This window comes from Loxodonta africana, chromosome 19 (genome assembly GCF_030014295.1).
Source record: "Loxodonta africana isolate mLoxAfr1 chromosome 19, mLoxAfr1.hap2, whole genome shotgun sequence".
NCBI classification, from domain to species: domain Eukaryota; kingdom Metazoa; phylum Chordata; class Mammalia; order Proboscidea; family Elephantidae; genus Loxodonta; species Loxodonta africana.
In genome coordinates this window covers 47,913,104-47,930,783 of record NC_087360.1, presented here as the reverse complement: position 1 = coordinate 47,930,783, position 17,680 = coordinate 47,913,104, and the positions used below count along the sequence as shown (strand labels likewise).

Genomic DNA, 17,680 nt, shown 5'->3' with positions numbered 1-17,680 from the left:
CCTCTGAACTCCCTTAGCACTTTATACCTTTAAAAAAAAATCACTTTCTAAACTATACCCACCCAATTTTTCAAACCTGAAACTTGAGAGTCACCCCCTTCTCTCCCTTCCCCAATCTTCACCCCATCCAATTAATCATCAAGTTTCATCAGTGTTACCTCCTAAATTTCATCCACTTCTGCCTGTCCCCACAACCGGCACTCTAGTCTAAGCTGCCATCGTTTCTGTCTTGGGCCACCAAGCTGGCCTCGAACTGACCTCCTGGCATCCACCCTTCTTCCAAGTCATTCCTTACACTGCAGCCAGAGTGATCTTTTAAAAGGCAAATCAGATCATGACATTCCCTATCTTAAAATTATTCCCATAGCTCCCCCTAGCACTTCGGGTAGAGATCAAAAAAACAGGTCTTGATGTGACTTGGCCTCTCCCTCCCTTCCAGCTTAAACTCAAGCCTCTCTTTAAGTCGCTCTTTCTGCCCCCTGTTCATAAAAAAAAGAAAAAAAACCTGTTCATAGTGGCCATCAAATGCATTTCATGTTCTTTCCCACCTCAGGGCCTTTGCACATATTGTTTCCTCTGTCTGGACTATTCTTAGCCTTCCCTACTATCTCAGTTTAAGAAGGTTAGATTTCCCTTGATATACAGTCCTAACACTCTATACAACTCCTTTTTGGTATTCATGACATTTTGTCATTCTTTCTTCAAGTCAGTCTCAATGATAATAACAATGATATTAATAACAAACACTTTTTTAATACTAATGCATAGGTCAAACTTCAGCCAAGTGTTTTACATGCAGAAGTATGCTAGACTTGATTTGTACCAGCTTGTGAGAGCAAGTTGTTAAATTTTTAGGAATTTTGCAAGCCAGTTTGTCATGTTGGTGCCTTGAAATCAGCTATTATGGGAGTACTTGGAATATGGAAATCAATTGTGAGCAAGTCACTTCTCCTGGGTCTCAGTTTCCTTATCAACAAAAAAGGAAGCTTGTCCAGATGGTCTTCATAGTCTCCTCATCTCTAAAATTCTTGAATTTGCATATAATACAACATGTATTCTTTTCATGGTTATTTGAGTTCCTGTTTTGCGAGGTACTGTGTTTATAAAATCTGTGGACTATAGCCTCCTGTATTCTGTCTGGAAAAGTCTTACTTTGCTTTTCAAATGTAATTCAATTGTTACCTCTTCTGTGTAGTCTTTGCTGATTCCTAAAAATTAGGCAGTCCCTGCTCAGTGCATTACAACACTCTGTTTTTACATCTATTATGGGACTTAACCTAATTGTTGTAATCTAGAAGGGTCTATATCCCTTCTAGAAATGTAAGCTGCTAGAAGCATACTGATTTATTGATTTTATGCCTTGAGTATAATTTCTAGTGCATGCTTGTTCAATTAATATAGGGATTACACCAAGGTCTGGGTCCTACCTTCAGAGAATCGGATTTAATTGGTCTGGGATCCCACCTAGGCACTGGTGATTTAAAGTGCAGCCAAGGTTGAGAGCCTCTGCTTTCAGAGGAAGTTTACACATGTACACACACATGCGCACATAACACCTGGATCCCAATGTCTACAGCCACACTGAGTACCAAGATCATTCTCTACTTCCGTAGACAGGTGAGGATTGGTTGTTATCATACCTACTTTTTCCTCACAGGCCAGACCCATCACACATACACAGTGGTATCTTTGAGAAACCAGAGGTTCCAGAAGCCCTGCGTGTAAAAAGTGTCCTAGAGTGAGACCCACTCTTCACCTGACTTCAGGGATGGCCCACTTTCCTGGTTTCCTCCTACCCCACCAACCACTCCTTCTCAGTCTCCTTCACAGGTTCCTCCTTATCTTCCTGAACTCTGTATGTTGGTGTTCTCAAGACACTGTCTTCATGTTTCTCCTTTCCTCTAGGCACACTCTTTTCCATGGGTATCTCTTCCATCTCCAGGCTTTAGATCCTTCCTATAGGCTGATTGGTCCCTGTTCAACATCCTCGGTGTCTTCCCATCCAAACTCCATGCCCGTCTCCTTTCCTACCTCTTCTCCTCCCCACTTACTCCACTCTGGCCACCCTGGTATTTTTCCTCTTCCTTGATGATACCGAGCTCATTCCCGTCTCAGGGTCTTTCTTCTTACTGTTTTCTCTGCTTGGAATCCCACAGATTCATTGACTGCCACATACTGTTCTAGTGAACATGAGTGAATAAAACAGAAAAACAGCCCTGAGATGTTCCAGGGACAGGAGGGATGTCAACGTGGATGGAATAGAGTGAAGGCAGAATGGAAGGGGAAGAAGTCAAACATAAAAGGAGGAGAGAGGAGTATTTCCATGGCTCGCACCTTCACGTGATTCAGGCCTCTGTTTAATGTCCTTCCTCAGAGAGGCCTTCCCTGACCACCCTGTTCAAAGTGCTCCCTCATTCTCTATATCTTATTTATCTCTATTTGAAATTATATCATTTATCTTCTTTGTCATCCGTCTCCACCTCTAGAAGGGAAGCTATATGAAAGTGGGGGCTTTATTATGCCCACTTCTATATCCCAGAGCCTAGAGTTGTGCCAGAGCATAGTAGCCATATAATAAACACTAGTTTGAATGAATGAATAAATGAATCAGTGAGTGAACAAACTACATCTCTTTGGGAGCTAGAGGAGTTAATTGTTTATTGCAATTGCAATACAGTCTTCCATAGAGCCAAAAAAAAAAAAAAAAACTCAGCCAAGATATACCTATTTCAGGAAAGAAAATTCAAAAACAAGATTTTAAATAAATTTACTTTTAAAATTACCCTTTTCCATCTACTCCTAATTAATATCTAACTAGACATTTATGCTTATCAAGAATGGGAGGCTGAGTCCAAATGAGAAAAGCTGTACTAAAAATAAAATAATATTATTAAAATTTTGTAATGTATCTGATTTTTTCTTGGTTTATATATTTCTTTCTCTATACCCCTTATTTTCTCTTTTAAAGAACCCTATCCTAATTGATCTCCCTGCCTTCAGTTGTCTTTCTACTAATCTAATCTTCAAATCAACAGCATTTGTTTTCCCTAATACACCTTCTTTGCAATGAGAACCCTCAATGTCTTTTTATTTCTTGCCAAACCAAGTTCAAACTACCATACAAGGCTTTAAGATATTTTCTGAATTTCTTTCCTCTCATGTCTAGCTCATCCAGTATATGTTCTGGTCTAAGACTTATCCATGTGCATTTGCCATCACTGTTGAACCAGCCCCTCCTCACTCCTCTGTCCGTGTGTGCGTTTCACTCTTTGTGCCTTTCCGCATGTGACTTCCCATAGCCAGAAATTTCTTCTCTGTTCCCTTTGCCCATCCAAATCCTCCCCATCTTTAAAAACATTCTCCAATTTCCACCTCCTTCTTGAAACCCCATCCGACTGCTCTAGCCCACACTAAACTTTCTTCCTGAAACTCTTATTCCGTTCCTTGGAAATATCAAACGTCTTGAATTTACTATTTCTCCAGCTAACCTGAGCAATATTCCATTGCCTCCTCCAAAAGTTTCCAAACTTTCAAATAGAGAACATGTCTTATATGTCATCTGTACCTTCCACCTAGAAAAAGTACTAGGCACAAAGTAGACATTCAATAAATATTAGAGTAATAGATGATTTCTACTTCCATAAAGTTTTTAAATAATATGAGTCTCTCTGCAGCATAATTAGCACAAGGCATTGTGGTACAGTGAATTACTTAATAGGACCCTTCTAACCATGGTCTTTGTGACTCCACACAATGATTGGGTGGGACTATGCAAGTAAGGTGTATGGAGCTTGTGATGGCTAAGAATATATGTTAACTTGGCTGTGCCACGATTTTCAGTGGTTTGACAGTTATGTAATGATGTAATCACCCTGTATTTTGTGATCCAATATAATTATCCTCCATTTTGTGATGTTTTGTGAATCCTAGCCTCTATGCCTATGGTTATGGTCCCATTTGGGAGTGTGTTGTCTGTTATGGTAACAAGACAGGCTTAGGGTATGATATGTCTTGAGACACCACCTTACTGGAGGGTGTGACTCAAGTCACCACCCTTATCCCAGTCACTACCCTTACCAACCTTATTCAAGTCATTCCCTTATTTAAGTTTTATCTTACAAGAGATAAAAGGAGAGAGAAGCAAGCAGAAAGGGAGGGATCTCTCTACCACCAAGAAGAGGACCTAGGAGTGGCATGCATCCTTTGGACCCAGGATCCCTGTACTAAGAAACTCCTAGACCCAGGATATAGAGAGAGAGAGCTATAACACCAGAGACGGTAAGAGATAGCAGAGAAATGGTGGCAGAAGAGGCAGCAAAACCAGCAGGAGGCAGCATGGTGAGCTTCCTTGCCCATGAAGCAGGAAATCTGAGCCTCTTCAGGCTGAGGCTTCCTGGCAGAGTGGGGTGTCTCTGAGCACTTATTGGCAGACTAAAGAGCTTTGCAATACTTGCTCAAGTAGGGCAGAGGTGAGGTCAAAAGGCTGAAGGGTTGAGGGCCAGAAAGAGGTCTGCCTGCAGGCACAGCTGAGAAAAGGCTGTTCTGATCGAAGAATTGTAACCTGTTACGTCCCTAATAACTGTAAGTACGGTTTGTGAGTTCTGTGTGGCCATTGCAATGAATTATCAAAACCAGCAGAGAATAGACAGTGCCACGGGAGGGATGGCTGGTGTCAGAATGGGTAAAAAGGTTGGAGGGTGGAGGTATGTTTGAACTTTGCCTCATGTGAAGTTAGAGGTCAGACACCCCCATTGCCGTGCCATTTTTACGGGCATATACATCGCAAATCCTTTCCAAGAAAGTTTACTTACATCTAGCAACTTTGTCAATTTGTTTTATCTGATTCTTGGACAAAAGACTGTTCTAGCATGATTCCAGTAGAGTTAAAATTGTAAGGCTGAACTCCTGAAATGAATTGCTGTGACCATCTCCCAGACCATGCAGAAATTGTCTAAATAAAATACAAATCTAGAATTGAGTCTACATTTCCCCATTCATCATTCTATCACCCAGGTCACCCTTCCCACACTAACGGAAAGACCGAGAAAAAATTAGATTATAAAGTGGAGAGACTGTCTTACTGGGAACTAGGGCAAAGGTGAACCACAAACCAGTCTCCCTCGGAGTTCCTTTCTCACCTACCTGTGTAAATGAACCTCCCAGGGGCTCCTTTGCAGAACTGTTTCGATTTATAAGATAATGTCACTTCCACCACTCCAGGGATGTGCCGAGGAGGAGTCTGCACTCTGATGGCATGAGGGGTGATTAGCTGAGGAATGAACAGATAGAGGAAAAACATCCGTTACACAAGAGGACACTGAGCTATCGTCTGGGCTTCTTCTCTCTGCTCCAAGCAAACTGGTGTGCTCATTGGGCTCCACCATACACTCTGAACCTCCCCTCCCCTGTGTCTCATTCTCCCTCTCACTCTAGAATTTCCTCTCAACCTTGCTGATCTAGGTCCTTTCCTTCCTTCCTGCTCAAATCACTCCCTCCTCCTGCCCCCCACACCCCATCCTTGCAATCCCTCCCTCCACCGAATTCCTGTACTGCTTATGATCTCATAGAACAATTTGGCAATTTTCAAACCCAAGTTAGCATCGTTAATTACCTTTTTGCAATGTATTTTCTTGTTTTTCTGATTATGAAAGTAAAATATATCCAATTTAAACATTTTAGAAATTAGAGAAAAATATTAATATTTGGTGTGTTTCCAGTATTTTTTGTGTGGATGCATGTTAAATAATTAGAATCTACATCCACGGACACTGCTGTCCTGATATTTTTTTTCACTTAGCATTATCATGTAAGCATTTATTTTTTTGTGTGTCATTAGAAATTTTTCAAAACACACTTTTAATAGTGGAATGATATCCTGTCATTTATTTAACCATTCTCCTATTCTTCAATATTTAAGGCTATTTCTAATTCTTCACCATTATGAATAATACTGCAATGAATAACTATCTTTTTGAAGGATCTGTTCCTGCCATAAATCATGACTTTACATGCCTTTTATCCTTGCTTCTTTGCTCATAGTAGGCACTCAACAATGCTGCTGATGCTCTGGGAGTTGTTAGTTACCCCAAGTCAAAACAATCTTTGGGCCAAAGAAATTAGGGAAGCAAACTGCCTTTGCCTACCTCACTCCATACCAGCATGGTCCCAAACACCACTTGGAGACCATCAAAGAAGTTATCCCCAATGATGATGACCATGGCTCCTCCTGTGGTCCAGCCTTCACTTGGACTAATGGCTTTGATGCAGGGGGTAGCTAAAAAGATAGGAAAGAAAAATGTCAGGTCTGTCTGTCTAGGGTTGAAGTTTGGAGTTTCTGGGATGGGCTGCTCTTGAAAGCTGTTTGTCATTCCAAAGAGTTCAAGCTGTGCTTTGTTGACTTGCCAACCTTCCCTAATTGGTTGTTGGTTTTCACCAGGCCATTAAAGCCTAATGAGTTGACCATTATGTATGAAAAAGTGAAACACTTAGCTAATTGTGCAAAGACTGTTTTTAAAACTCTGTTGTTTTTCCCATATTTTTGTAAGTTGATCACACTGGAAATGTGTAAATCCCTTTTCTCTCCCCACCTCCTCTGCCCCAGACTTCAAGATGCTATGGTTTACAAGGCTTGTTAATGTGCTAGAGGGAGAAGGAGAAAGCAAAATCTATCACAGTTTAAGATTTTTTTTTTTCAGCTCTATCAAGAGACAATTTCTAATCACTTTACTAACTTTGTAGGAAGGATTTTCTCCCCTTCTTCCATATGTTCAAGGCCTCTAGACTTTACATCCCAACAGGAACCCAATATGGTTTTCAGGCCATAACTAAAGTCAATCCATCACTCCATTTCCAAAGTTGACAGGGTCAAAGGTGGAGGAGAACTTTGGCAGGACTCCAAAAACATGAGCCTCCTTTGAACAGCCAGTCAATCACATCCAATCAGTCAAAGGAAAACTGGATGGGTTCCTAGTCCTGAACCCTGGGATTTTCTTCTCCCCTTTCAGTGCCCACTGTGGGAGAATTAACACCACTCCAAATTCTTTACTGATTCAATCATTTTCTTTCAGTTCATTAATTCTTATTTAAAATGATACAAGACACGTTTTAAAAGCTGGGTTGTGATGGGGGCTGGTGGGTAGTACACAGCAAAATATCACACTAAAACAGTCTCCTAGTTTGGCCACTAATTCTATATTATAATGTCTTCATATACCAGTGAGTCAGGGATTGTGGAAGCAAGGGGAAGAACTAAGATGAAATTCACTTAGTTTTGTCAGTTGTCTTAACTGATATATTTTAATTTTTTGGACAGCTTGAAGTTTAACAGTTACCGGTATTTCTAATTACTTTAAAATGCACGTGGAAAACTACCCAGAGCAGACCACGATTTCTTCTTGTCCAAGCAAACAAAAATCAATTCGTGTCAGTTTCATTCTGCACATTGTTTTGTTTTGCTCACAATTTGTTTAAGGGCACATCTGACACTTATTCATACACGTCTGGCACTGCAACCCAGAAACCCGGCACTGTAATGTTCCTGTTTAACTAAGGTGTCACAGGCTTACATTTGCCTGAAATGCCCATCTTGCAAAAAGAAAAACATAGAACTGAATGGAAGAGACAGGAAGCATGGGGACCTTGGTATGGGCTGGCTGAGGTGTGGGGGTTACAACAGTGCAGGCTGGAGTCAGCACTTACAACTTCATTTTTAAACCCACGTGATTTTGCGCACTTTTTCCACTCCTATTCATAGACATAAATTTGAAATTCAGACACGGAAGTTTGCAGAGACCTTCATTTGTCTACTATTCTCAACTCAGACAGCCATACCTTCTGAAGGGTCAAGTCTTCTTGCTCTCCGTCCATGCTTAGAGTTGTTATGAACAAACATGTTGTCAGAAACTGCCAACACGTGTCCATCCACATTCACGGTTGTTGACAACACAACCTGCGTATTTAAAGAAAAGGGGAGTGGGGCAGTGGGGTTAGTTTCACATAAAGCAGTAGGTAAATGCGCCAGAATTCTTTTTTGCCAGACTCCCATATGGTGAATGCAATAAGGAACAGAACTTGGGATAGGGTCATGTTCTCGGCATCTCAACAGGTTGCTCTCCTCCTATAATTATGGCAGAACTTTTTGGAAAAAGAGGCTGCCCTTCACCATGTGTTGTCATGTATTGTGCTGAAATACTATGCCCGTGTCATGAAGTGCAGATGCTGGCCATCTGCCCGTTGGCGTCAAACACCTTGTTCTCTATCAGAGGACCTGAAAAATCATTCCTAGAGATCCTCAAACTGTTGTCACCACTAGGCGCCAATTGTGTATGATTAGGAAGCTAAGATCTAAACTCTAGCCAGAAGATCACTTTTCTAAGCTCAGGAATCAGTTCTTGCCCTACTGATATGTCCTAACCCAAGGCTGGGCTTTGAGATGCTGGCAGGTCACTTGTCTGTGGTGCCCCTGCCCATTGGAGAGCAGTAGAAGAGATGCCCAGACTGTTGGTAAGAATTCTGCCAGAACTCACTGTTGAAAATGTAGGACATTTAGCATCTACCTGAGGAAAGGGGAGATATGGGTGTGGAGTAGTGGAAGAGCTTGGATTTGTTGATAAATAGACCTGGGTTCAAATCCCAAGCATGCTACTTCTTAACTTGTAACCTTGGACAAATTACTTAACCTTTCCAAAGATAAGTCTTCTTATCTGTAAAACATAGACAACAATACCTATCTCACAGGGCTTTTGTGAGGATAAAATGAGATGATATATTTAGAGGAGAGCCTGATGGGTGCTGAATTCAGATGAGTTGTCATCCTACTTGCCTCATCCTTGCCTTGTTTAACCAGTCAATAAGGTGGGTGACATTACTCATTGAGCCTTTCCCATATTCTAAGTTCTGGGTTAGGTTCTATAAAAGGGGACTCTGGGGGCTAGATACCAAAAGTTACAAAACATGACCCCTACCCTCAAAGGGCTATTTTCAACCTGGAAAAACATGGCTAACACTTAATGGGGTACACAATATGGTATGTAATTGAGTTCTATCATGTGTGCTACAGATCGGGGGTATGTGAGAAGTTCAAAGTGGTAGAAATCTGCAAAGTCCAGAGCAGCCAGGGAAGGTATAGCAGGAACAGTGACTTGAGTAGTGCCACAGACTTCCTTGATCCAGGAAGATGAGCCACCTTAGAGATACGTCTATTCTCAACTCAAGCCAGTTATGCTCTGCAATTTATTTTTGAGAAATGAACCTGTTATGTGCATATTCAAGGAGCCCTAGTGGCATAGTGCTTAAGTGCTCAGCTGCTAATGGAAAGGTCAGTGATTTGAACCAACCAGCTGCTCCATGGGAGAAAGATGTGGCAGTCTGCTTCCGTAAAGATTACAGCCTTGGAAACACTATAGGGCAGTTCTACTTTGTCCTATAGGGTCACTGGGAGTGGAATTTACTTGACAGCAATGTTTTAGATGCATATTCATGAATATGTGCAGACCTTTTGGAGAAAGGGATTGAGTAAGTACATGATGAAGAGTAATGTTTAAAACTGGCTTTTCCTGCCTATCCTCAAATTAAGTTCACTGAAATTCTACTTGTTATTCCTCTGCTACTCTTCCTTACTTATTAAATGAAGAAAAAAACTTTGGCTCAGCCTTGCCTCCTAATATGAAAAAAGATTCATTAGATGGCAATTTTAAAACTTTTTATTAAGAACATTTTCAAACAAAGTAGCATAATGAAACCTCGGTTACCCATCATCTAGCTTCAACGATTGTCAAAATATTGCCATTCTCATTTCATCTGCACCACCACCTCCTGTGAACCCTCTACTCAATGATGGTGAAGCTAATCACGAAGGGTATTTCTTTAGGTAAAAGTTACATAGGTTGAAATGTACAAGTCTTAGCTGTACAATTTTGACAAAAGGATACACCTGTGTAGCCCATACCACTATTACAACATAGCGCGTGTCCATCTCCCAGAAAGTTATCCTGTGTCTTCCCAGCCAATCCCCAGCCCCAGATACATTCTTCTGATTTGTTTCACCTTAATGAAATTTTAAGAAGGCATCTTTTATTTATTTATTTTTTTAACTTAATGGGTTTGGGAAAACCCCTAACACATATAAATCTGCAAAATGTTTCATCTGTCCACATGCCCAAGGTACAATGGACATGATGGTAGTGTATGTGAAATTCTGCATGGACTTAAGTGGGTCTCAATCATTAAACTCAACAGATATCTACTGAACACCTATTATACGCTGGGTATCATGACAGACCCTGGAGATTGTTCCCGGTCTCTTCCACACTTCAGCTCCTCACGGTGAATGCGCTACAGATACAGCAGGGTGGTTCTCTACGCCATAAGAATGAACTTAAAGAAACCCAGGTTATCACTAAGAAAGCCATTATCCATATAATTGCTCATAATTCAGAGATGCAGCCTGTCTAGCTCTGGGTCTGTTTTCACTGTGTACATATTAACAGGTTAGTGGCTGGGAAAAGTCCTTCCAAAAAGTTGTTATCATATGTGGTAACCATAAGACAAGAGACATCCATCACTCCGCACAAGCTCACCAAGACACAAGCTCTTATCAGAGGGATCTCAACACAGCACAAAATTGCATCCTAGCCAAAGGGGAGAGGCTGGCCCTCGTGGTCACAGGGTTGAGATGAATGTGCAGGTCGAAAATATCCCCCTCTGTACATGCTTACATATAGGAATGTAATAGGAGAAGGGGCAGAAGAAAGAGGAGTACAGACCACTCTTACAAATGGTGTGTGTGAACGGATTTTTGAAGACATGGCTGTCATCTCGGGAGAAAAAACGAGAGGGTGCTTCAGACTTTAATTGTGAACTAGCTGAACTAGGCACACAGAGGAGAGCCCTTGCCCTGTCTGAGGATTATGTGGATGTAAAGAGTGTTCTCTTTGAGACCACTTTAATTCATTCCACAAGGTTCTTGTCATACTGTACATTAATGTTCCTCATGCATTCCTGTCACAAAATATGGGGCTTTCACAAGCCAGTTGATTTCATCATTGTCCATTTGGGTGGAGTGAGACTTAGTTCCAAAGTGAACATTTCCCGAATGACATACCCTGATGGTTCAGATGCACTTCATTATTTTCTATTAACAATGGAAATAAATTTTAATCTTTTGCTGGCTAGCGCCAGCCTCTCATGACAGCAAGGGAATTAACCTGAATTATTTCAGTGTCTGCAAAATTTATTACAAGATTTTAAATTATGTCCAAATGTATGTGTGTATACACACGCGCACACACGCACACACGCACACACACACGACAAGTCCCAGTTTTTAACATTTCAAATATCTTAAACTATGAGGTACCTAGAATAGCCTACCAATTCAAATGAATTTGCAAAATATAAATGGTTTAATTCACAAGTTCCACAATATGAAATTAGATATATTTGGTGGTTGTTCTTATATACTGAGATATACACTTACACACTGACTCTTACATATATTTGCTCTACTTGTGGGAGAATGAGCTACATTATGGAAGTGAAGATACATTTGGAACATTCAAAACTTCAAATTTAACTTCTTTCACTGTTTTCTGATGAATGATGACAACACTGATATTATTCTATTCAGAGAACTTAAAATTTCTGAATGTTTTAAGACTAAAGGAAGTGGAATGTGCATTCCAACATCGTCTCACTCCCAGGCCTTCCCCTTCCACAAGCCAACTTCTTTCCCCTAGTGAGTATTTCCTGGGTCACGAAGGCTGACCCTTTCCATCTGGAATCAATCAGTCAACTCCTGACAACTTCCTGAAACACCTCATTCCATTTCCTGTTCTCTCCCCCTTCTCTCTTTCCCCCTGGTTTGCTTCACTCTTCAAAACTGCAGGCCACAGCAGCTTAATGTTAGAGGGTCAGACACAGTTAGACTCCAAAACACTACACAAGGACACCTTTGACCTTCAAAAATCTTTACATCTTAGCTAAACAAATCAAGGTCAACATTTCTTACCATTACCTTGTTAACTATTTGTATGCATCTTTGCCAATGATCTTCTGATCATATAACCATCAATACCACTTGTTTTCCTAAGATCATAAACTAATTTTTTTTTTAAACTAGGAAATTTAGTGTTGATAAAAGGTGCCATTTAGAGGTACCTGAAACCAAAAATTGCCATATTATAGAAAAAAATCTAGAGTATACTATACAAAAGAACTTCTACTGACTCATAAATGACACTTAACCCTGATACCCATGCCTTCCTAAAGTTGTCAGACTCTCTTGGCACTGCCATTCTTCTGGCACAGCCCTAAATGGTGCCAATGAGGAATACGGATGTCCATAATTTGTGTGGGATGGACACCCAGTTTTTGCTGCTGACACTGGTGACAACTTTCATTTATTTCTCATAGTTGATGCACCTATATTTCCACTCAAATCTCCAATAGAGAAGCCTGAAGATCTAAAAACCAAGCCATATAGGTGATCCCATATAGCTCTCCTCAAATGATACATTTCAATTCAACACAAAAACAGCCACCAATTACGTTCAGACAAATATTATTTATGATGTGGTACCTCTAAGCCAATGTTCCAAGAAAGAGAAGTAGGGATCAATTGAAATTGCTTGTATTTTTTAAGTGAAAGTGATTTTCACTTTTTGCCATTCCTTATTTTGCTTTGATGTGACCTTTAATTTTGGGTAAGGCCAAATCAGTAAAGATAGTCCAAATGGGGAATGACAGTGGAAGGTTCAATTTTGAACCACCTAATCATACAGCAGTTTTAGTTGATTGTACATGAACAAAAAGTTTGTAACGCCCTTTGAAAAATGCAAGAAAGTTTTAAGAACAAAATCTGCAAATATGTTAGCAATCTGTTAAAAGTCCTCAAGATAACCGATTAGCTTTCTCAAATTATATTTTTCTTCTCTTTACCAAAAAGTTCTCCCACATCCCTTACTCTAATAATTTATACAGAGCAGGAGCTGAGTTGTAAAGAGCTCTTTCCTGCCCATAAAAGACCACTGTGGGAGTTATTCTCTAGGTGGACACATCCGTTAATCTGCCTGTACGGCTAATTTTCAACAGAGGAACTGTTTCTTTGGTATAAGAATGGTATCATGTGACACAGGGACTTTTACCAAACTGACTTATTCCCACCCTTGGGTTACCTTTATGTCTCATTCTAAAGTGCCCTTGGCTTTTTGGAACATCACACTTTTGTTTTTGCCAACTGTTTGTAATATTGACTCTACTCCAAACTCAAACTGTATGATTTAGTTGAGTTATATAAGTCAGAGAAATGGTCAACTTGAACCTTACTCATAGCTAGCCTTTCTCAACTCATACTCAGGTGTTCCTACAAAGACCCTAAGTCTCACACAAGGAGGCTAAAAGAAAAAGAGAAGTCAAAATGAAAAATGTGTGGAATGACTAAACGATCTGCTCTTTGAAAAAAAAAAAAAAATTGAAGCAGACGACAATTCCAGGGTCTGTATTCACTGGAGAATAATTACATTGGTTAGAAACCTCCCCATATGGATCAGAGTTCTGGCTTTGAAAACACACCAAAATCTACTATTAGTCAGACACAGTTCCCCTCCATTTCAATGAGGGTCATGGACCTCATAGCTGAATGTGGGGCCTTTCGTAGTTTAATCTCAGTAAAGCTACAACACGTAGCATTTATAACACACTCAGTGTTGAAGACCCTGATGCCTACTTATGAACACGCATACACTAAACTAAATGAAAATGATCTTGAAAATTCCTGTTATTTTGCCAAGTATGGAAAAAAATTCTTTATGACATTTTACATCTGGAAATGGAATTAAATTCATGATTTGCTTTTCCCTTATAACTGTTCAGTTGCTATATATGTTATTTCAGCTTTCCCAAAGCATAACTGTAATGTGGGATTTTATTTTCCACCTGTGGAAGGAGGAAAGGGACACAGAAACCATTAAAAGGATAGGGAAAATCAAGCAGACTTCTGGTTATGGTTGCCAACCAAGTTTGGAGTCCACATCGTGAGAAGAAATAGTATGCTGGTGTTTTTATATACTGGCTAATTCTTACAATCAATGAGGTAAGTCTGATGAAACAATTTTGTCTACGCTTCCATTAACTCAACTCAGGCTAACGACAAACAAAACTGGTTACTGCGAATTGTTTCCCCCTATCACTTTATTCTTGGCACACATCTTATTTTCAAACTAGATTTAATGCTCAGATTCTTCGTTAGTGGACTCCAGAGTCTCCAAAATTACCTTTAAACACCTACCACACAAGCATGGATTTTACCTTCTTTTTTTAAAAGAATTCCAGAATTCGTAGCAATAGCTGTTGTTTCACATTCCCTAGGCTAGATTTCTGCTCAGTTAAGTATCAAGTACCAAACAGGAGAGCACAAAGTTGAATGGCATTGAGACAGATGTAGGGCATTCTGGGTTTGACCATACCAACACAGGGTGGAACTGTGGCATTAATGGCATAATTCCTGAGAAGATATCTTCTGCAGTAAGCAGAGAGCACTAAGTTTCTATCAGTCAACAGGTATTTATTAAGAGTCCCAGGCATTATGCCATATGCAGTGGAGTGTTATAGAAAACACCATCACTACCTCAAGGAGCTTACCGTGTAGCTGATGAGGCATAACAAACACTAGACATAATCAGAAAATATTGCGATTTAATAATATATAATTACTGACTAAATTGTGTGGACACTGTATATTTTAGGAGTCAGCAGGTGAGAAGAATAAGCCCTAAATGAAAGTAAAAAAAAAAGAAAAAAGTAGTAACAGACATTTTCATCAAAGAATTGGAATTTGAAACAGACGTTGAACAACTGAAAAAATTTAGTTATATAACCGGAGGTTATTGAAATAATTATTTTGGCACTTAAAAAAAAATTCTAGTTGGCATAAGTGTAGTAGAATGCCAAAGACACCTCTGCTGGCATATTTTGGCAAATTTGACCTAATATAGACACATTTTAGAGCTTTCTTTAAAAAAAATTTTGAATATGTACAGAAATCAAGTGGCAATTTGTTTAACCAGCTTTTCATATCATCAGAGAGCCTGAAAAGCATTCATGTACTTCACAACACAATTTTAGTTCATCTCAAAGGCCATGGACACTTGCTACTTCCATCCAACCTCATTTTGTTCCCATTGAACCCATTGCTCTTCCCAGCTAAAATGTATGCCAAGCGGGATGGTTATAGCCAAGGGACAGTATTTTATTAGCTGAAGTTTTGAGAGCCACAGAGAAGCCACGTACATTTGAGGCAGTTCTTGGTTTGGCTTGGTCCTTCTTTTCCACCAAGCTCTGTCACCAGGAATGACCTGTGGTCCATCAAAACTCAGGAACAAGTCAGGACCCATAAGCATGAAGGAACCTATACACTCCCATTGCAGAGCTAAGAAAGCTTTGCTTTCCAGGAAGTTCTGCATCTGATTGTTCAAGAATGTGCTCAGGGGTAGGTTTTCATGTCAAAATTGGAATCCCCTAAAATATTTTAGTACTTAGGCTTTGTTTCCACCTAACTGAAGTCTGGCATATCCTTTCCCCAAAGTTATTCAGGTAACTACCTTTCGCACTTCTCTCCTTTTTCTCCCACAAAGAACTGAAAACACATTTCCTACATAAGTTGGCCAAAATTCTTTTCACTATGTTTTCTGTCCCTATTTGAGGCACTGAAAGTCAGGTGTGGGGGCAGCAGCAGGTTACACTATCAAACGTAGAAAAGCTTGAAATAGCCCACAGAAAACCTTCCCTAAGCTTAAAGCATCAGACTGCATCAAAGAACCTCAGACCCTCAGAAGTTTTTTTTTTTTTTTTCCCTGACTCCAAATAGATAATTATTATTTCTTAACTTTAAGTATCTGGCTTGTTTTACCACCAGATAATGGACTCACCTGTTGATCAGAGAGGCCATAAGTCAAGTGATTTTCATTATGTGCTTTAAACTGCTGCTCAGTAGCGCAGCAAATTTCAAATGGTAGATGAGATCACAAAGCAGCTGGAGTAGCTCTTGAACCGAATGATTTGAACTGAAGAAACCTGCAGGCAGCTGGAGCTGTATTAAATTTTTACCATTTGGAGTTAATTTAAACTCTCGTTTTCCTCTTAAACTGGTGTGAGAGAAACATTCAACATTTTTTATTTAAGAAAAATAGATGGCGGTGCCATTAAAAAGTTTTATATAGGAGCTGGGATTTAAAAAATATCATAAGGGGTTGGACAGATCTTGGCTCTGTTCCAAGATGTGAGTAGCCCTGCCCTTTGCTCTTACATCGTTTGGTAAAACAGACTAATGGCCATCGCCCAGCTGTGTGGACTAGGTGTCTTTGTCATATACATTCATTTCCCCATCATTCTTGTGTTGCATCCAGCATGTTGCAGTAACAGGCACTAGGCCACCAGGCACTAGGCCTCTCACATTACCAAACTACCCTGTTGATGTCAATCCTCATGCGGCCTTCCTTCCTTTCTTCATTCCGATCAAGCAGATCTTTGTATCCTCCTTCCTCAGCACTGTGCACTTCTTCTCACTTTCTCAGAGGTCTGACACGCCTCCCAGGTGCGTCCTCACAAAGCGCCAACCCTTTCCCTCATTCCCTTCAAATCTCCTTCGACACTCCGTTCTATTGGGCCCATCTGGGCTTGTGTGCAGACCACTATAAGCAAATTAGAATCAACTCAACAACAAGGTCTTTCCCAACTTGGCCCCTGAAATGATTTTTCTTCTACTAGAACTGTGTGTGCTCTTCCAAACATACTGACAACTTACCTCTTGAGTCAAAAGATGCCAAAGCCTGTATGTGTACCTCAGTTTTCTTCTGAGCATAATTACATAAATTAAAAATTATTATTATGGTGGAACTGAGGTTTAATGTAAAAAGGGGAGTAATTTAGAGGGTGAATTTGAAACATTTAAGAGTTCACTCAGAAAATTTCAGCAAATGGCAGAATCTTCCTAGTAATTACAAAGAAGCTTCAAATTTGAATGTTGGAGTTCATTAAAAATGATTTGGGGTTGGAGATGTGTCAAGCCAACTGCTACCAACTCCAGAATTACCTAATATACAAACATACTACGCATATGGTGGAAAACACTCCAGCTCTCTACAGTGATCACTTCCTTTTAAAAGGATCCATTTGAGGTAGGGGAAGAAAATGCCACCCAGTCTTCTGAGCTTCCCAAACTCAAGTAAATAATCTGCTGATATTAGAGTCCTATTATAGATGATGGAAACCCTGGTGGCGTAGTGGTTAAGTGCTACGGCTGCTGATGGAAGGATCGACGGTTCAAATTCACCAGGTGCTGCTTGGAAACTCTATGAGGCAGTTCTACTCTGGCCTGTAGGGTCGCTATGAGTCGGAATTGACTCGATGGCACTGGGTTTGGTTTTTTGTTTTATTATAGACAATGCTGTGGAAAACTTTGAAAACTATTCGGAATATCATCCACCCTTGCCATATTATACATACTTGAGTATCATTCATACTTGACCATATCCCGGAGTTACATCAGTCACCACAAAGACAATTTGTACCATGTAGGGCCCTTCTGCTTCTGGACAACACCCTTAAAGTCCCCAGAAGCTGATCGGAGTTACATAAATCACTTATTTTATTTTCTATATCTCTCCATTAGAATGTAAGCTCCTTA

At 40.1% G+C, this 17,680-nt stretch overlaps 1 protein-coding gene across 6 annotated transcripts in view; it reads right to left on the bottom strand.

Moving 5' to 3' along the window:
• The window catches only part of EBF2 (EBF transcription factor 2), a 212,215-nt gene that overhangs the window by 41,628 nt on the left and 152,907 nt on the right, over positions 1-17,680 (bottom strand). For all 6 annotated transcript variants that reach the window (XM_003412466.4, XM_003412467.4, XM_064272664.1 and 3 more), the window contains 3 exons: positions 7,831-7,948; positions 6,144-6,274; positions 5,143-5,269 (listed from right to left, as the gene is read on the bottom strand). In XM_003412466.4, coding sequence (XP_003412514.1) covers positions 5,143-5,269; positions 6,144-6,274; positions 7,831-7,948 — 376 coding nt within the window. The remainder of the gene's footprint in view (positions 1-5,142; positions 5,270-6,143; positions 6,275-7,830; positions 7,949-17,680) is intronic.